Source organism: Triturus cristatus, chromosome 3_2, assembly GCF_964204655.1.
Source record: "Triturus cristatus chromosome 3_2, aTriCri1.1, whole genome shotgun sequence".
Lineage (NCBI taxonomy): Eukaryota > Metazoa > Chordata > Amphibia > Caudata > Salamandridae > Triturus > Triturus cristatus.
This window is the reverse complement of record NC_140584.1, coordinates 1,032,433,622-1,032,454,212: the sequence shown is the minus strand read 5'-3', so window position 1 is coordinate 1,032,454,212 and position 20,591 is coordinate 1,032,433,622. Positions and strand designations below refer to the sequence as shown.

Sequence of the window (20,591 nt, the reverse complement as noted above, 5' to 3'; positions counted from 1 at the left end):
GCAAAGCAGCTTCATCAATGCCATATAAATAATGGCCAATTGTTATTACTTCCTATGATGTCACTTCCTGTGAGGTTAAATCTTATGCAAATTATAGGGGCCTCGCATGTTCCTATTCTGCCCGGGGCCCCACATATCCTACGACCGGCCCTGTCTGTACACATGCAGCTACACTGACGTGCAGATGTGAATGCACCTTGAGACACGTGCACATGTGAAGCCACATTAATGTGTCCGTAGAAATAGAGTATACTGACAATTAGCCATTTAGTGACAAGGGCTCCACACAAAGTAGTCATACCCTCCTGTGGGTTGCAGGGATAGGTTAAAGGTGGATTCAGAAGTGCCGAGATGTGTCCTGAATCTGTTGCAGATCATGGTAGAGCGCAATGGAGGTACGGTGCCCGAAACCGGCACCAACCCTGGCGGCCCACCGGGAAAACACCCGGTGCCCGCTATGGCCAGTCTGGCCCTGCCTCCCCCATCCTCCCCCTCTTTAATTCAATGCTTGGGTGTTGGTTGTATGGCCTTTTTTTAAAGTCCAAGAAGTGTCAGGCCCTGGTTTGTCTCCAAGAAGGGAGCAAGCGTAGTGCTTGAACGTCGATTGAGATGCTCCCGCCTTTTTAAATTAAGAATAAAGGACCAGGTGCACGTGATATAAATGGAAGGGTTTTTTTTTCCCGGCTTGGTTTCAGTACAATGTGTCAGGATGGTTCCTGAGTGAAGGAATGTTTTAGATCCCACCTTGAAACAGTTTAAAGTTGCCTGGGGTTGCCAAGAACCATGTACAGGCCCTGGCATGATGTTGAACCGTGCCTGGCCACTACTTGTCTCTGATAAAAGGTGTCACCCCTCTCTAGTGCTTCAGCAGCTGGAGCTGTGTGGGCTGGGCCAGTATCCAGCCCGCAGCTGTGCTGGGGAACTCCACACCTTTTCCTTACACACACACCTTATCTCCGTTAACCGCGCTCATCTCAGGGCGGGCCCCAGGCTTGCGTTTGCCCTGTGCCAGCTGTCGCATGGATGGGGCAGACACACCTGGTGGTACAGGGCCACCCCAAAGCCACATGTATAAAGGAGAGGAGAAGCTGCCAGGGGTGGATGCAAACCGGGAGCCCCAGGATCACAACCAGCATGGGTAAGTTCTACCAAGGCGCTCATTCTGCATGAGAGCAACCCGGAGACAGAGCAGGAGCTGAGATTTTTCCTTCTGGGGGAATTAAAATGAAAATACAAAAATAAGAAAGCACTAGTCCGTGATTTGCAGGTTGAGATTGCAGAGAATAGAGGTGCGGCTAGAGGAGCATCAATGCATGAAAGAGGGGGGGGGGGGGAGAAGGGAGTCGAACGAGGTTAACAGAGGGGCAAAAGGACCCGGATTAAAAAGACCAGTAGGGTAGAGAGCATGAGCAGTGTGAACCCAGGACAAGAAGCTTCAGCGGAGAAAAGGAAGGGTGCAGGGGTGGCCCAGAAAATGCAAGAGAGGTGGGGATCCAGAGCAAGAAAGGTCAGCGTTGGACGAGGAGAGCCGAGAGAGGTCAGGAAATGTGTGAATCCGGAGCAGAAAGGGTTAGTGTGGTGAGGGCAAGAGAGGTCAAGAGATGCACGTTTCCGGCAGCAGGAAGCAGAAGAGTTAATAGATATGTGAATCCAGAGCAGCGAGGGAGGACGGGGACAGTGATGAGTCAAGAGGTGTATGAATCTAGAGCAGCGAGGGAGGACGGGGACAAAGAAGGGTCAAGAGGTGTATGAATCTAGAGCAGCGAGGGAGGGCGGAGACATTGAGGAGTCAAGAGACTGAATCTAGAGCAGCGAGGGAGGACGGAGACAGTGAGGAGTCGAGAGGTGTGTGAATCTAGAGCAGCGAGGGAGGACGGAGACAGTGAGGAGTCAAGAGACTGAATCTAGAGCAGCGAGGGAGGACGGAGACAGTGAGGAGTCGAGAGGTGTGTGAATCTAGAGCAGCGAGGGAGAACGGAGACAGTGAGGAGTCGAGAGGTGTGTGAATCTAGAGCAGCGAGGGAGAACGGAGACAGTGAGGAGTCGAGAGGTGTGTGAATCTAGAGCAGCGAGGGAGGACGGAGACAGTGAGGAGTCAAGAGGTGTGTGAATCTAGAGCAGGTGAGGGAGAACGAGGACAGTGAGGGGTCAGGAGACTGTGAATCTAGAGCAGCGAGGGAGGACGGGGACAGTGAGGGGTCAAGAGACTGTGAATCTAGAGCAGCGAGGGAGGACGGGGCCAGTGAGGGTCAAGAGACTGTGAATCTAGAGCAGCGAGGGAGGACGGGCCAGTGAGGTGTCAAGAGACTGTGAATCTAGAGCAGCGAGGGAGGAAGGGCCAGTGAGGTGTCAAGAGACTGTGAATCTAGAGCAGCGAGGGAGGACGGGGCCAGTGAGGGTCAAGAGACTGTGAATCTAGAGCAGCGAGGGAGGACGGGCCAGTGAGGTGTCAAGAGACTGTGAATCTAGAGCAGCGAGGGAGGAAGGGCCAGTGAGGTGTCAAGAGACTGTGAATCTAGAGCAGCGAGGGATGACGGGGACAGTGAGGGGTCAAGAGACTGTGAATATAGAGCAGCGAAGGAAGATGGGGACAGTGAGGGATCAAGAGACTGTGAATGCAGAGTAGAGAGGGAGGACGGGGTCAGTGAGGGGTCAGGAGATGTGTGGAAGAGGTTGTGGCTTTACGGTCAGAGCTGCTGACTTTGGAGCTGGGGAACCAGGTTAGATGCTCTGCGTCGGCTCAGCTTCCTGTGCTTCTGGGCAACTAACCTAATCTCCCCGTGCCTACAAAAAATGAATGTGTGCTTGTGAAATGTAACTGGTGCTCATGTAAAGCGCTCCAATACCTTTGGGTCGGGTTTGCGCTATATAAGTATGCAACAACAAAAGAACATCCAGAGCAGCGAGGGAGGACAGGGACATGGGGAATCCAGAGCAGAAAGGGTCAGCGTAGGGAGCGGGCACAGAAGGCTCATGAGATGTGAATCCAGAACAGAAGGGGTCAGCGTAGGGAAAAGGGCACAGGGGGCTCATGACATATGGAATCCAGAGCAGAGGGGGTCAGCTTAGGTAAAAGGGCACAGAGGGCTCATGAGATGTGGAATCCCGAGCAGAAAGGGTCAGCGTAGGGAGGAGGGCACAGAGGGCTCATGAGATGTGGGATCCAGAGCAGAAGGGGTTAGCGAAGGGAAGAGGGCGTAGAGGGCTCATGAGATGTGGGATCCAGAGCAGAAGGGGCCAGCGTAGGGAAAAGGGCACAGAGGGCTCATGAGATGTGGAATCCAGAGCAGAAGGGGTTAGCGTAGGGAAGATGGCGTAGAGGGCTCATGAGTTATGGAACCCAGAGCAGAAGGGGACAGCGTAGGTAAAAGAGCACAGAGGGCTTATGAGATGTGGAATCCAGAGCCAAAAGGGTCAGTGTAGGGAAGAAGGCACAGAGGGCTCATTAGATGTGGAATCCATAGCAGAAGGGGTCAGCGTACGCAAGAGGGCGTAGAGGGCTCATGAGATATGGAATCCAGATCTGAATGGGTCAGCGTAGGGGAAAGGGCACAGAGGGCTCATGAGATGTGTAATCCAGAGCAGAAAGGCTCGGCATAGGGAAGTGGACACAGAGGGCTTGTGAGATGTGGAATCCAGAGCAGAAAGGGTCAGCGTAGGGAAGAGGACACAAGGGCTAATGAGATGTGGAATCCAGAGCAGAAAGGGTCAGCGTAGAGGAGAGGGCATAGAGGGCTCATGAGATGTGGAATCCAGAGCAGAAGAGGTCAGCATAGGGAAGAGGGTACCGAGGGATCATGAGTTGTGGAATCCAGATCAGAAAGGGTCAGCGTAAGGAAGAGGGACAGCGGGCTCATGAGATGTGGAATACAGAGCAGAAGGGGTCAGCGAAGGCAAGAGGGTACAGAGGGATCATGAGTTGTGGAATCCAGAGCAGAAAGGGTCAGCGTAAGGAAGAGGGCAGAGACGGCTCATGAGATGTGGAATCCAGAGCAGGAGGGGTCAGTTTAGGGAAGAGGACACAGAGGGCTCATGAGATGTGGAATCCCGAGCAGAAAGGCTCAGCTTAGGGAAGAGGACACAGAGGGCTCATGAGATGTGGAATACAGAGCAGAAAGGGTAGGGAAGAGAGCCCAGAGGGCTCATGAGATGTGGAATCCAGAGCTGAAAGGGGTCAGTGTAGGGAAACGGGCACAGAGGGCTCATGAGATGTGGAATCCAGAGCAGAAAGGCAAAGCGTAGGGAAGAGGGTACAGACGGCTCATGAGATGTGGAATCCATAGCAGAAAGGGTCAGCATAGGGAAGAGGGCACAGAGGGCTCATGAGATGTGGAATCCAGAGCAGAACGGGTCAGCGTAGGGAAGAGGGTACAGAAGGCTCATTAGATGTGGAATCCAGAGCAGAATGGGTTAGCGTAGGGAAGAGGATACAGGGGGCTCATGAGATGTGGAATCCAGAGCAGAAAGGGTCAGCGTAGGGAAGAGGGTACAGAAGGCTCATGAGATGTGGAATCCAGAGCAGAACGGGTCAGCGTAGGGAAGAGGGTACAGAGGGCTCATTAGATGTGGAATCCAGAGCAGAATGGGTTAGCGTAGGGAAGAGGGTACAGAGGGCTCATTAGATGTGGAATCCAGAGCAGAATCGGTTAGCGCAGGGAAGAGGATACAGGGGGCTCATGAGATATGGAATCCAGAGCAGAAAGGGTCAGCGTAGGGAAGAGGGTGCAGAGGGCTCATGAGATGTGGAATCCAGAGCAGAATGGGTTAGCGTAGAGAAGAAGATACAGGGGGCTCATGAGATATGGAATCCAGAGCAGAAAGGGTCAGCGTAGGGAAGAGGGTGCAGAGGGCTCATGAGATGTGGAATCCAGAGCAGAATGGGTTAGCGCAGGGAAGAGGATACAAGGGGCTCATGAGAGATGGAATCCAGAGCAGAAAGGGTCAGCGTAGGGAAGAAGGTACAGAGGGCTCATGAGATGTGGAATCCAGAGCAGAATGGGTTAGCGTAGAGAAGAAGATACAGGGGGCTCATGAGATATGGAATCCAGAGGGGGCCAGCAGAAGAGGACAAGTTGACAGAAAAGAGCCAGAAGATGCGTGAATTCAGAGCAAATGTGGCTGATGGGGATCTCTCAATGCTAGCCTAGACACTAGAAGTGTAAGTGGCAATTTCACCCTTCTTTTAAACTTAGTTCAATGTAGGTGGTGGGTGGGTAATATTTATGATGTATATTTTAGCTTGTTATAGAAGGTAGGCGTGATTCTCTACTTAACGTTGAAATTAATTTTTAATGGGGAGTGGAAATCTCTTTTTCTTTGGTACATCAGTCTGTTCCAACAAATAATTAATTGGGACTTTGAACGCTTATTGGTTATACCCTCTAAGCATAAAATCTCGGCAATTCCAGTTAAATGTCTAAAAACCTGTGTTTGTGGGGGCTTTTTAGCTTGACTTATTAATACTCTCTGCACAACCCGTCATAGAATGTATTGCTGAGGACGTCTCTTAGCAGTATATGATTAAGTGGGTGGAAATCTTTGTGTTCTGTACGTTTCCATGCCACTGACTGTAGACAGGTGAAAATTTCTCTCTGCTGTACAAGGATCCATGTTGGGGTGGTGCAGTCTGTAGAAACATTTCTGTTATGCATGTTCCTGTCTGACTGAAGGTAGGCATGTGAGACTCTCTCCTACAAGTGTGAGAGTGCTGTAGGTAATTCAGTGGGTAGAAACTGTTCTCTTCTGCAAGTCCACGTGTGACTGAGGCCCGGCAGAGGATGCTGTCATTGTGATGTAGAAGAAAGTATGTTTAGTTGATTTATGGCCAGATGTAGAAATATTAGGAATACCGATTTCCAAACTGTGATTATCTCTGAATCGCAATTAGGAAATCGGCATTCCTAATGTATGAAACTCTTTTGATTTTCATTGGCGATTCCTAGTGGTTCGCAAATAGATCTACCTCATGAATATTAATGAGGTAGATCACAATTTGCAACCCATTAGAAAACGCAGTCATTACAGGGACGGTGGCCTACTGAGGTCAGCAGACCACCATGTCTGTGATTGCTTTTTAATAAAACAATCTTTTTTTCTTTTAAATGCAGCTCATGTTCCTTACAGGAAAATGGGAAGCATTTAAAAAGAAAAATTAAACTTTGGAGTTTCATTTTTTAAGAGTAGGCAGTGGTCTGCCTGCTCTTAAAACATATTTTTTTAACATTATCGAAGGGGGAAGAGGTCCCGAAGGCACACCTCTTCCCCTTTGCGAATAGGTTACCACCAGTTTAAAACTGGTGGTAAAATATTAGTGTTTTGCAAACGGAGTTTGGTCGCATAACATTAATACATGTTATGTTAAGGGGGACTTATAGAGCGCACGGCTACTCAAAAAGAGTGTCCCGGCGCTAAGAGTAACTGCCTGAAAAAAAGAGATCACACACGCTTTCCGTCCTATCGTTACCGACTTTAGAATTTATTGATGGAACAGCCAGGTCTTAAGGTGGCGTCTGAAGCTAAGAAGTTCAGGGTCACTTCTGAGGGCCAAGGGTAGGGAATTCCATAACTTGCTAACGATCACCTGAAAGGAACGACCTCCCTTCCTAGTTAGGAAAAATTTAGGCACCACTAGCAGGTGTTGTGTTGAGGATCTTAGCGTCCTCCCTGGACAATAGGGAGCGATTCTCTTTCTGAGATAAGAGGCCACATTATCGTGAAGAGCTTTGAAAGCAAGGACCAATGCCTTGAAATTAATTCCATTTTTTACTTGAAGCCAATGTAATGTTTTAAAGTGGCTGGCCAGATGGGTCCTAGGACCAACCCTCACAATAGCCCTAGCCGCCGCATTTTGGACCAACTGAAGACGGTTAACAAGGAATTTCGGGATGCCCAGATAGAGGACATTCGCGTAGTCCAGTCTTGAAATAATTAAGGCCTGAACTACTGTCTGTCTATGTGGTAGGGGCAGAAGTGAGAGACAATTTTTCAACATTTTTAGAAGCCTGAAACCTGTGCCCGTCACAGATTTCACCTGTGACTTCATGGAGAGATCCGAGTCTAATAAGACTCCAAGATTTTTCACAGTGGTGAGAGGGCTAGAAGGAGAAGGTTGGTCCAGAGGCCACCAGTTCCTCCACTCATCCCCTGGAGTATGTCCAAAAAACATAATTTTGGTTTTGGGAGAATTGCAGGACAACTGGTTCTGATAGAACCATCCAAAAATGTTGGACAGACATTCATTAATTAGACTTTCATTAAAAGGTTCATCCTTTCCATATGTGAACACGATTTGTGAGTCGTCAGCATATGTTATAATCTTGGCTCCAAATTTTTCAGCAAGAGAAGCCAGGGGGGCCATATAAACATTAAAAAGAGTCGTGCTCAACACAGAGCCCTGGGGTACTCCCACATTAAGTTGGGGAATATCTGCAGAAAAAGGGGGGGACCAAACCGATTGTTGGCGCTCATTAAGGAAGGAGGAAAACCAGCTGAGAACCGTGCCCCCTAGGCCACATTCTCTCAATCTCTGGAGGAGACGTTAATGGGGCACGGTATCAAAAGCGGCCGAGAGATCAAGCAGTATTAAAACTACTTTTCCTCCTCTGTAAGGAGTATTTTTAATGCTTTCAGAAATTTCTAGCAAAGCTGTCTCAGTGCTATAGTTTGCTCTAAAGCCCGATTGACTGGAATGTAGAGCATTCGTGGCTTCTAGATGGTTGGTAATAACTGCATTCACATGTTTTTCCAAAGCTTTTGCAAAAAAAGGAAGCAATGTTATAGGCCTATAATTACTGGTGGCGGCTGGGTCGGCAGAAGGTTTTTTTAAGAGAGGAAGTATTTTGCCCTGTTTCCATCTAGCAGGAACTTTGCCGGTGCTAAGTGAAAGATTCATAACATGGTTGGCGACAGGATTCACAACTTCGGCAACAGATGCTATTGTTTTGGCAGGGCACAGGTCAGAAGGCGACCCAGATTTAAGCGCTCTCATAATAGTTAGAGAGGTGTCCAAAGATATCGAAGAGAATTCTACTAGAGCGCCCGCCTTGGAGCAGCCTATGGGGTCCGAAACATTGGCCAGGTCTTGCCGTGGGGATAAACAAAAAGAGTCCTGAATGGACTTAATCTTATCATAGAAAAATTTAGCAATATTCGTGGTCCATTCAGATGTGGGGGTAAAAAGACTGAGTAGCAATAGGGGAAACTAAATCTTTCACTACCGTAAAAAGTTCTTTGCTACAGTTGTTAGCGGAGTCTATTTTTTTAGCTAAAAAGTTTTTCTTCTCATTGCGGACCTTCAGGTAGTGGATTTTGAGAGCCAGCTTGTATATGAGTTTGCTCTGGGGGTCATAGTTTTTCCTCCAAGCGCGCTCAAGACATTTACAGTCTTTTTTACTCTTCCTCAGTTCCTCAGAAAATCAAGGAGCTGAGGGACTGTTATGCACGGCCCTATGAACTTTAGGAGGGGCAAGGTGAAGTGTCCAATTGTGGAGCCACTCTTCCAAAGCGGATACTGCGTCTTCAAGAGGACCTTTAACAGGGATGGGGTGATGAATTATTATTTCCGCTAGGGTTTCGGGGGTAATGTTTTTAAAAGATCTGATTACCTTAGATTGATTGGTAGATAAGGACCAGGGCATATGACTCTCTACATGTATCCAGAAAGTGAGCAAAAAATGGTCAGACCAGGTTAATGATAAAGGATTATCTAATTCAATGTTGTGGGTCGAAAAAATCTGGTCTAAAGTAGTACATAGCATTCTGTTTCAGTATTTGGAATGAACGCCCCTTCCAAATACCGAATCGGTATTTGCCTTCTTGGAAGCAAAAACAAATTGCGATTTGATAACAAGTTACTGAATTGCAATTTGCCTTTTGTTCATTGTAAAAATCTTTTTTGCGGTCACAAATGGCCTGATTCTGCGAATTGGGCCATTTGCAACCTCAAACAAGCTTTGTACATCTGCCCCTCAGTGAGTAGAAACCATCCTGTGTGCATGCTAGCATGTGCATAATGTAGGCAGGTGAGAATCTATCCCTTCTGCAGTAGTGAGCATGTCAGACGTGAATCCGTGGCTGAGTGACAGGCAGGTGGCATCTGTGGGCTGCAGAGGCCACTCTGCTCTACATGTCCCTATAATGCAGACTACATGAAGGGAAAGGCATCCCGGTGCGCTAATGTTAATATGTGTGTGCTTCAGTGGGCAGGATCCTGCAGGTGGGCGTGAATCCCAGCGACATAAATTAGCCTGTTTTAGCTGCTGAGTGGGTCGATGCGGCTGTGTCGTGTTCTTTATGTTAGCATGTCTCAGGCAGTAGGTGTGTGGAATCCCCCTTTGTGCAGATTTTAGCTCGAGGTAGGTGGGGGGTGGAAACCCGCCCCTGCTCCAGACGTGGCTTGTCGGAGTTGAGGAGGGAGCCCTCCCTGCTGCCAGAGGTGGTGGGTGGCCTCGAATCTCTCCCCACCGTCGTCAATGAGGATTAATCCGCACCTGCTCCAGGCCTGCGGCTGCCACAGCGGGTTTGTGAGAGCGAATGCATCACTGCTGTGTCAGCTCCTGGGGCGCCAGTCGCTCGTGGGAATCCTGCTGTGCTGGTGATGCGAGCTTGTGGGTGGACAGGAATCTTCCCTGCTCCATCACTCGCATCCACCCTCCTCCTTTTATTCGTTCCTCTCCTCTCCTTCAGTCTGTACCTCTCCCCCTCATCTGTGTCCCGGGACTCATTCCCATTCTCCACATTCCCTCTTCACCTCCTGGAAACAAGCGGGTTATGTTTCTCTTGCCTTTTCCTCCCCGCAGTGCCTTGGAAAGCGATGCGCGGCCTCTGTGCGCTGCTTCTGGTCTCAGTGTGTGTCAGCGCCACACAGCTACGCAGGAAAGGGCGGTCCGTGTCGCTGGCTGTCGAGAACAGCCACTTGCTGAACGGCATAAGCGCGAACGAGATTCTGAACTACCCGAAATCCAATGCTGGGCACGGTGAGTACTCACAAGAGCGAGAGGGCCCACGGTGGGCTGTCTGACAAACATGCAGGAAGGTAAGGAAGAGTAGGTGGACAATGCTGTGCTTACTCCCTGACACTTGGGCCCTCACTATGAGTTGTGTTACTTCAGCCCCATGGGCAGGCCAAAGCATGTTTTGAAGTACTATCCACCCCCCCACCCTGCCCCAAACCCCAAGGCAGTCCCTCATGCACTTTCCATCTGCCCAGAGAGAGTGGAACATGGATGCATTTTTTATATTGCCAAAATGGTGAAAAACTAGCAAGTAAAACAACTAGTAAATCCGGATGGGACCAGTTATTCCCCATTTCAAGGAAAAAAAACCTTTTACTAGACGGACTTTTCAGCAGCGATACCAGCCGATGAATTACATTCTGTCTCCCTGGTATCTCCACTGCAAAGTCCAGCCAACGCGCAATGGCGCCCTGGAATGGGAATGAAGCGCTCACTCTGCGAAAGACAAGTCACAGTCACATCACAGCCCTGCTGCTGAACCCCGGCACACACTACCTCAACATACTACTCCGATTTCTACATATCAGCAGCTAACCAATGGTAAGCCACACTAATGGCGATGTCGTACCACAGATCTAATAATTGTGATGCGCATCCTTAGCCCCTAATGTGACATGAGCTCTACGCGTCCTGCAGCTGCGCCATTCTACATCTGTTTCTCAAGATCAACAGCCTATACATTATTTCAAATGATCCAATTTTGGCCATGAAACCTATAGAGAGTTCCATATCACGTCAGTCGCCAGCATCATGCAGCCTCACCCCAGACGTCCTATTCCCCGCTCGCCTATCCAAAACAACCTTCAAATACCCAAAACACCAAAGGCTGAGGGTCATCTCAGAAATCTTAATCAGGGATATATATCAGTCCCAGCCTGGATTCTAATATAATTGACATTGACACTCACACCATAAACCTCATTCCTACTGACCCCAGTTCCTCCAGCTCACCTTCATCAACCACACGCCTCTTGGCAACTAAAACAGCAAAATGGCAACATAAACGAATGTAGTCTTGACCATAATCTGGAGAAACCTACTCTTACACTGACATAGACCGAAATACTGTCAATGACGAATGAACAGCGCTCCTGACAACCACCGCGGCCCCTAGACACAGCGCCACTCTGCCAACCAACTTCCTAGTGTAGTCCAGCTACACCGAACACATTTACAGCTGAAGAGCCCAACACGCACACCATCCCCAGTGGTTCCGAGCATTCCTCCATGCACTTTACCACTAAAGAAACCCAAATTGTCTGCAATTACAGATTCCATAATGTGTATTACCACCCCAGTCCCCACAGCTAGATGTCCTAAAGACACAGATGTATCTGCCACAGAAGCCTGAGAAGTAGAACATCCTCTCAACCCAGTGAAGCATCTCTAAATCCTATCAAAGCTTCCCTTCTGAACTCTAGGTCTGTCCCTTTATATATTCCCCCATCCAAGACTCAGACTTTGATTCTACTGCACACTGAAACCTGTTTTTGCTCATTCCTTATATCGCCATCTTACGACTGGGATGCAACTCCTCCCACCTCGACAGAAACACGATTAGAGCTCTCTCCAGGACCAGAGCACCACAAAGAAATCTCTCCTCTCAGATTGGGTTAGCCAGACCACGGGCAGCCACCGTATGATCTTACTGACACTACTGTCATGAGTGGGTTTAAAGGGGCTCTAGAAAAGTAGTCGTCTAGTCTTTAAGAGCATGGATGGCGTATATATTTGCTTGGATTTGACAAGCTGAACTGAGAAACAGTATGGGGTAACACCAAAACACAACTGATAAAGCAACAATGCACTTCTACATTACACAGCATAACTGATTCATCACAGTACTTCACGACACTCAACAGCTGTTACATTTCTGTACACCAACTGTTGCGCCACTCACAAACAACCATCACACCACTCCACAAAAGTCACTGCAAGTGTCATAGCACTAAACAAGTGCCCCAGAGCCCTACAAGAATCATTATTATACTCTACAGCAATGTCACATAACCACAACTGTCAGACCCCTAAGGCAGCGATTACACAACTCAGTAACTGGCATATGGCTCTACAACAATCACAACACTCTACACAGTCTCACAACACTATATGGCAACTTCCCAACCCCACAACAGCAACTGTTGCACCGCTAACAGCCATCACACCACAGCTCTACCACAATTATTACAACATTCTACAATGCTGTTCAGCAGTCTATGCAAACTGCCTGACCCATTTGAGGAATCACGGCTTGGGTCTGTAATTGCAACATTGCTCGAAATTAATCATCACAACTATGTTATACAGCTCTCCGACATCTGTTAGACTGCTCTAGGATAACTGCTACGCCACCCATCTGTACACATCACACCACTCTACAACACTAATTGCAACATGCTGAGCGTCCACACAACTCAACAACAATCATCAAAACGCTCTACAGCAACTGACAAAAGACTACAACAAATATCACACTAAAGCAGCCACTGTAGCACTCGCCAGTGTCACACTACTCTCTACAACCATCATTTCAAACACTGCTACTGTCACATCACTATACAATTGTCACGTCAGTCTACAACACCACTACACAATTATGCAAACAGCACACTATTCTAAAAGTCTGAAATAAATTAAATCTAGGATTTCAATGGCTCCTTGCCTTCTTCAACCCTATCCCTGTTTACGGAGATTGCAACGGACCAGGTGATACCTCGACAAAATGCATTTCAATGACTTAAATGCTGGCCCATCCTGGCTTTTGGTTCCTGAGATTACGGTGTCCCCTTCTGAAGAAATCTCTGCCCAGCGCCCTCCCAAAGAAAAATCACACATAGTTAGGATGCACAAGGCCACATTTCAGCACCACTGGAAAGTCCCATTAGTGCCTCCTCACAAATTATTTACATGCTAAACCAAAATCCTATATCTGACTGAAATGACTCGAGCATTCCCATGTCAACGACAAATACAGCAGTTCTTGGCAGGCGTTCAACCAATTAGAACTGAGCAGCAATTGCCAATCATACTAGGCTCAACTGATTCACACCTCTGTACAGATGCAATATACTATATATATGTGTTTTATTGTTGAATTTATATATGCTTATTTAGTTTTCTAGAATGATGTTGTACAATGAACTTATGGCCCTAAAGACCGAGTTACTTACCTTCGGTAATGCCTTATCTGGTAGAGACTCTATCTAGCCGCTGATTCCTTAACTTAGAATTATCCACAGGCGTCAGACTAGATCTGGTTTGTTTTTGTGAGCAGTACCCTTGCACACTGGTAGGTGGCGTTGTTTGTCTCCACGTGACATAGACGGCAGCGTCCATGGTGGAAGTGACGTGCACAACTTTCCACGTCAGAAGAGCCGAGCCATGAAGAGTACTAAGCACTGATGTGTGAAACTAGGCCCTGAAAGGGGAAAACTTTCTAAATCTATAAATCTGTTCACAGATTGGGAGGATGCGAGGGTCGGTAAGGAATCTTTGACTAGATAGAGGCTCTACCAGATAAGGCCTTACCGAAGGTAAGTAACTTGTTCATCTGATAGAGACTTCTAGCCGCAGATTCCATACCTAAGAATAGATACCCAAGCAATAACTCTCTGGCGGAGGGTATGCAAAACAATTTCACACTTAAAGGTCCAACAGGACCAAGCAGGCAAAATGCCTGTTTGTACGGACCTGACAGTCAAGGTAGTAGTGCTTGGTAAACGCATGCAGAGATACCAACGTTACTGCCTGGTATATGTTCAGGACCTGAAGTCCTTGTGCTAACGCAGTGTTCGCAGCCTTGGCTCTGGTAGAAGGAGCATGCAACCCTCAGGGTGTTGCTTCTTGGCCAATGCGTAGCAGATTTTGATACAGAGCACATTCCATTGGGAGATGGTCCATTTCTGTACCACCTTCCCTTTCTGGGCTCCGAGATACCCCACGAAGAGTTGGTCGTCCATACAGAACTCTTTTGTTCATTCAAGGTAGAATGACAACCCTCTTTTTGGGTCTAGCCAGTGGAGTCTCTCCTCTTCCTTAAAGGGATGAGGTGGAGTATAAAAGGTAGGCGGGGTGATGGACAGGCCTACATTAAAGGGAGTGATCACCTTCAGTAGGAAGGAAGCTCTAGTGCGAAGGATCAGCTTGTCTGGGAAGAGGATAAGGTACAGAGGCTTAGATGACAAAGCCTGGTTCTCACTTATCCTCCGGGCAGATGTTATTGACACTGGTAAGGCCGTCTTGAAAATAAGGAGCCTGATAGAACAATTGTGTAGCGATTCGAAAGGAGTGCACCTTAGAAAAGTTAAGACTAAATTTAGATCCCACTGAGGCATGATGAAGGGTTAAGGTGGGAACTAGTGCCGGAGACCTTTCAGAAACCTATGCACAATAGGGGACTTGAAAAGGGATGGCTGCTGTGGCAACCACAGAAATGCTGAGATGGCAGAAATTAAGCCTTTTAAGGTGCACAAAGCAGGGCCCTGCTGGGCAAGAGAAAGAATAAACAGAAGGACCTGAGAAAGGGTCACAGAAAGGGGATCAAGCTATATTTCTGAAAACCATGCCACAAACTTGCACCAACGGCAGGTGTACATCTTCTTGGTGGAAGGACGCCTGGCTGCCAAGATAACATTACAAACTTCAAGCAGACGGTTGAAAGCTGGCAACTGCACAGGTTTGTGTGGAGAACCCTTCCCTGCTCCTGTGACAGAAGATCCTCCCGAAGAACAACCAGATCGGAGGACAGATGGCCATGCTCAACAGCTTGGGATACCAGACTGTCTGAGCCCAGTCTGGAGCCACAAGGATGACTAGGGCCTAGTTGTTCCTGATCTTCTTTTAGAAGTCTGGGCAGGAGTGGTAAGGGTGAAAAGGCGTACAGGAGGCCTGAGCTTCACTCAAGATGAAAAGCATCACTGAGCGACAGCCACCTTTGAAACTCCAGCACACAGAACTGCTGACATTAAATATTCTCGGAGGTGGCAATCAGATCTAACCAAAGTTCTCCACACTGCTGAAAGACACCCTGCACCACCTCCAGATGGAGACGCCATTGATGGTCCACTAGGCAGCTACGGCTCAGTTTGTCTGTTCTAGCACCCAGAGATCCCTCCAGGTGTTGAACAACCAGGGAAATGCACTAACATTCTAGCCATGTCCAGAGATGCAGGGCTGGTTGGCAAAGGGTCCACGACCCCACCCTGCCCTGTTTGTTGCAGTACCACATGATGGTGGTGTTGTCAATGAACACCTGCCCTAGCCATCCCTTGATAGAGGGTAGAAAGTCTTTCAATGCCAGTCGGATCGCTCAGAGCTCCACTCTAAATGCCACCAGAGACCAGAGTCCTCTGATCTCTACCTCTCTCAGATGGCTGCCCCAGCCCAAGAGCGATGCAACCATCACTACTGTCAGATCTGGTTGGGGAAGAAAGAGGGGTCTGCTGCTAACCCAATCCCGGTTCGTTAACCAGCACTGCAGATCTTTTGCATTGCCCACCGAGATCTGAACCATGTCCTAGAGAGTCCCCTGATGCTGCGCCCACTGAAACTTCTGGTCCCACTACAGAGCCCGCATATGCCAGCAATCATGTTTCACCCGCAGTACTCAGGAGGCCATGAGGCCCACCAACCTCAGAGTTAGTCTTACCAAAACCCAGGATAGAGGCTGAAACATCGGTATCATAGCCTGAATATCCTGGGCTTACCACGCAGGAGGATAAGTCCGAAGCTGAACTGTGTCCAGAACAGCTCTGATGAAAGGGAGCGTCTGAGAGGAAGTCAGGTGTGACTTCGGCATGTTGATAGTGAACCCCAGTGAGGGCAAGAGGTCCGCTGTAGTCTGGAGATGAGAGCCAACTTCTGGGACGAGCCTGCCTTCAACAGCCAGTAGTGAAGTTAGGGGAAGACTGGCACCTTTGATCCCTGCAGATGAGCACCTACCACCGCTATCACCTTGGCGAACACCCAATGAACGCTGGTAAGGCCAAAAGGGAGCAAGGTGAACTGAACGTGCTTGCGACCTACTGTAAACTGCAGGTAACGTCTGTGGGCAGGAAGGATGGGTATGTAGAAGAATGTGTCCTGCAAGTCCAGCGCTACAATTCAGTCTTCTGGGTCAAGAACAGACAGGACTTGAGTGAGTGTGAGCATTTTGAATTTCTCCTTTTCAGGAAGAAATCAGGAGGGCACAGGTCTGGGATAGGACAAAGGCCTCCATCCTTCTTGGGCACCAGAAAGAAGCAGGAACAGCAACCACAACCTAGTTCTGATACCGGCACCTTCTCTGTGGCTCTCTTAGTCAAAGAGCCACCCCTTCCTGGAGAACTAAGGAGATACGGTCCGTCAGCCTGCTGCAAGTGATTGGCATGGGTGGAGGGTCACGAAGGGGAGGGAACAGCCCCTTTGGGCAATCTGGGGAACCCTGCGTCGAATTTTATCGACCTCCAGTGGTACAGATGATGGTGTATCCTGACTTCCACTGTGTGCCTATGATGGTCAGTGGGCAAACTAAAGACACTTAGAGGCTGCAGCTGCTGGGAGAGTGGTGGACTGGCCGACCTCTGGCTATCTGATCCACGGAGTCTGTGTGTAACACACTCAGCCACACAGCGGCTTGTGCGCCATGGTGGCCGGACACGTAAAGATGTGACTGGAAGCCTCTTCTGTGGCTACAAAAGGAGGAGAAGGCGGACTGGGGTTGGCTAGGAGCCATGGAAAGGCCCAATGACCCGACCGTAGCTCTGCTGTCCTTGAAGTGCTCTAGCACTGAGTCCGCCTTGTCTCCAAAGAGACGGGAGCCATCAAAGGGCCTGTCCATGGGCGAGGCCTAGACATCTCTTGAAAAGCCAATGGTTCTCAACAAGGTGTGGCGTTTAAGGGGTGCCGATGAAGAAACTGCTCTGCCCAGTGAGTCAGGCATATCCAGCCCACAATGCATAATGAATTTAGCTGCATCCCTCCTGTCTGGGATAGCTTGGGAGATTATGGCTCAGACCTCCTCTGAGACCAAAGGCAGCACCTGCGCAACAAAGTTCCAGAGTGAGTGGGAATATTGGCATGCTGTGTTCACCAACCACAGTCCCAGTCTAGTGGAAGAAAACATATTTTCTAAGGTATCTGGCCTCGTAGATTATCTGTTGAGTGGAGTAGTAGGGAATGTGCCAAGAGTTAGTTTTGAAACGTAGACTTAGACCACCAAGCTCTCCGGGGTGGGGTGTTGGGGAAGAAAGTTGAACTTCCCTGGAGTAGGATGATGGAGCTGAGCAATTGTAATATTCTTAGAAGACCCTGTGCAGGGCTTGGACCAGACCCTGAGCAGGATGTCTGTGAGGATTTGGTTAAAAGAGAGAAGCAGTTCTGAAGGGGTGACTCATGCATGAAGCACCTCCGTCAAGACATTGGTCATGACAGTCACGGAGGGAAGCTAAATGTTCAGGACCTCAGCCTCCCTTCTCACCACCATTGCAAATGAGGGCTTCCTCCTCCGTAGCCACAGGAGGAAGAGAGATCAAGCCAGTATCTGAGGAGGCGTACAGTCCACTGGCATTCATCACATGCTCACACCAGTTGCCCTCTTTGGGGTCCAGGGGCTGGTGTTCATAATCGTCCAGTGACTCCTCTCAATCTTCCCCAAGTCCTAGCCCATAAGTATAGGGCTCCAGCTCGGGCCTTGATGGAATGCCTCCAGTCAGTGCCGACGTCGGACGATGCCCATCCAACTCCTGGTAGTCAGGGATAAAAATGGGGCACACCAGGGATGTCAGCAATGGGACTAGCTTCGGGGAAGGTTGAGGTGGCTCTACCAGCGTACGTCCAGATCCAATCATGGATCCAAGGGGCCCAACTGGCACAGGGTGGAACCTACAGCCGAAAAACCAGTAGGAGCCCCTTAACCCCCCCCACACATCCTGAGGGGTGCCAGCGGGAATGGGGCACCAAAATATGGGGTGCATTGCCTCATAAAGCTCACGGAGTAGGCCGGGGTTGCTCTTTGACTCGAGGAAACACGGAGAGGCGTGGAGATGGGAAAATCGCAGGCTCAACCACGGAGTCAGGCCTAGAATGCTGACCATCCCACATCTCAAAGGATGACTTTGACAGAGGGGGTGAAGTTGAAGATCTCCTCGGCTTCTTGTTTTTCTTCTTGTTTTGTTGATGGCTCTGCAACTGATCCCAGACCTTCGCTCGACCTTGGTTGAGACTGTCGCTGTGTCACTCATCGAGTGGCAAGAAGCTTGAGAGACCGCTCCCTCAAGGCCTGAAGGTGCATGGCGTGACAATCAACGCAGGCCTTGGCATCGTGGTTGTGCTCTGGACACCAGAGGAAGATGAGGTGTGGGTATTTCACTGACATTGGCCGGTTACAGGTGCCACAGAGCTTAAAACCAGCCTTCCTCGCAGACATTCCTGCCACACCAGGAGACAATGGGCCTCATTTAGGTCATGGCGGACAGGTAACTCTGTGACAACTGTGACTGAGATCATGTCCACCGAAATATAAATCCCATAGGATATAATGGGATTTATATTTCGGTGGACGGGATATCTGTCATCCGATAAGATCTAAATCAGGTCTAATGTCTCAAAAAATCTTTAATAAAGGGTTAAAAAAGGTCAGTCAAAAAGTGACTGGAGTAGTTGTTCTCTGGATCTGCTCTGTCTGGCATGGAAAAAAAGACTTGGCGCTAGACGACTCCTATATAGGCACTGCACACGTTACTTCTGGTACGAATGAGGCAGCGAGCGCCATGCAGAGCCCAGCGACGTCACCTACTGGCGAGCAGGGGTACTGCTCACGAAAAACTTTCTGGATCCAGTCTGACTCCTGGGGATAATTCTAAGGTAAGGAATCTGAGGCTAGAAGTCTCAATCAGATAAAGCTGTTGTAAAGTTGCAAAACACATTGATTGATTGTCTTTTAAAGGAGATCAAAAAAAGAGTGAACTCGAACCTTAATGTTGTTACCCTAATCTCTTTTGATTGCACACCTTTGATCCTCCCTCTCATTTAACATGATAAAATCCTCTCTTTTGGCACCCCTTGAACCGCTCTGGCAACCCTTGAATTACATACTTGCACAACATACTGAAAAACAATTTTCACCTGAAGGGAACAGATTCCTACACATGCCACTGCTAAGTCCTAGAAACAGAAAAAGGGTTTGTGTAGCAGGTTTCACATACTAAGCTATGGAATCTAGCTTTAACAGAACCCCTAATCTCTACGGTATAAAATATTGAAAGAAGTTTTACTCCACTCCCAAAGTTTTGCACTGCCAAAATTAAAGACGGGTAGATGCGAAATAAAAGAAGGAGTTGCAAGGCGGCACACACGTTCTCTAAGCCAAACTTTTGTCTGTTTTCTGACAGCTGGATTTCCTGGTGATTGTGCTGACTTATCAACGGGGCAGCCAAGCGGACTTTACATTGTTCAGCCTGAGATCAACCGCAATTTGGTGGTGCACTGTGACATGAAAGGAGGAGGTGGCGGCTGGACTGTGGTACAAAAGAACAGTTACAGTACGAAAATCACTTGGAATAACAACTGGGCAAGCTACAAGAGAGGGTTTGGTGATCTTCGGGGGGACCACTGGCTGGGAAACGAACATATACACCTTATCACAAAACAGAAGTTTTATATGGTTCGCTTCCTGTTACGCGATGCCTATGGAAAGGAACAAATTGCTGATTATGATCTATTCCGCCTGGAGGGGGAATCTGGGTGCTACCGCCTACGTTTAGGCAAATACTCAGGCACTGCCCCCGATGCTCTGACCACTGATGTCGCCCATGCAGCACACGACAACATGAAATTCTCTGCTTATGATCAGGATAATGACCGCTCCCAGGAGAATTGTGCATCTGTTGGCGGGGGAGGCTGGTGGTATGACAACTGTCGCTTTGCAAATCTAAATACGAAGAATAAGATTCACTGGCAGGGTGTATGCCCTGGAAACTGTAAATCTAGTGAGATTCTGATCAAGCCAGTAATTATATGTGACGACAATGGTAATGGAGGAGGTGGAGGTAATGGAGGAGGGGACAATGGAGGAGGGGACAATGGCGGTGGGGACAATGGGGGAGGAGGAGACAGTGGAGGGGGTGGCGACAATGGGGGAGGAGGAGACAACGGAGGGGGTGGGGACAATGGAGGTGGAGATAACGGTGGAGGTGATGATGTAAACCCTACCCCTTGTGAACTGGATTAAACTTTTACTTTTGAGTACCTTATTTGCCTGCACATTCTTTGTTCTAAGATGATGTGTTATTGCTGGGGCCCAATTTTCTTGTTTTCCATTTATCTCCAACAACCCAGTCTGGTCGATTGAACCTTTTTACTTGCCCAATAGCGTGGAGGGAGCAACCACAATTATCAGAGAATAATTTCCGCAATTTGATATAATTAAGGACTCGAAACTCAATCTCTATTGCTCTCGGAATTTTATTATCAACATAAACATCTGCAGATATAGGCACCTTAGCACAAGGCACAACAGGTAAATAGGCACTAACACAAATGCTACTCTACGAAGAATCCGCATTCGACTAAATATAAACAAAAGTACAACTTCTAAAAGTA

General features: G+C 48.5%; 1 protein-coding gene across 1 annotated transcript; it reads left to right on the top strand.

The window, feature by feature from the left end:
- The first annotated feature begins 1,040 nt into the window (after nucleotides 1-1,040).
- LOC146859047 (fibrinogen-like protein 1-like protein) lies at nucleotides 1,041-20,242 on the top strand. The gene is made up of 3 exons (XM_085649676.1): nucleotides 1,041-1,138; nucleotides 9,798-9,974; nucleotides 19,382-20,242. Exons 1-3 carry the CDS (start codon nucleotides 1,102-1,104, stop codon nucleotides 20,218-20,220), a joined length of 1,053 nt encoding a protein of 350 aa, XP_085505802.1. The 5' UTR covers nucleotides 1,041-1,101; the 3' UTR covers nucleotides 20,221-20,242.
- The last annotated feature ends 349 nt before the right edge of the window (nucleotides 20,243-20,591 follow it).

What these genes read in the sequence shown, in the direction of transcription:
- LOC146859047 (XM_085649676.1), top strand. Translation starts at nt 1,102, where the DNA reads ATGCAAACCGGGAGCCCCAGGATCACAACCAGCATGG. An exon ending in CAGGATCACAACCAGCATGG is followed by an intron (nt 1,139 to 9,797) that starts GTAAGTTCTACC and finishes TCCTCCCCGCAG; the next exon opens with TGCCTTGGAAAGCGATGCGC. An exon ending in GAAATCCAATGCTGGGCACG is followed by an intron (nt 9,975 to 19,381) that starts GTGAGTACTCAC and finishes GTTTTCTGACAG; the next exon opens with CTGGATTTCCTGGTGATTGT.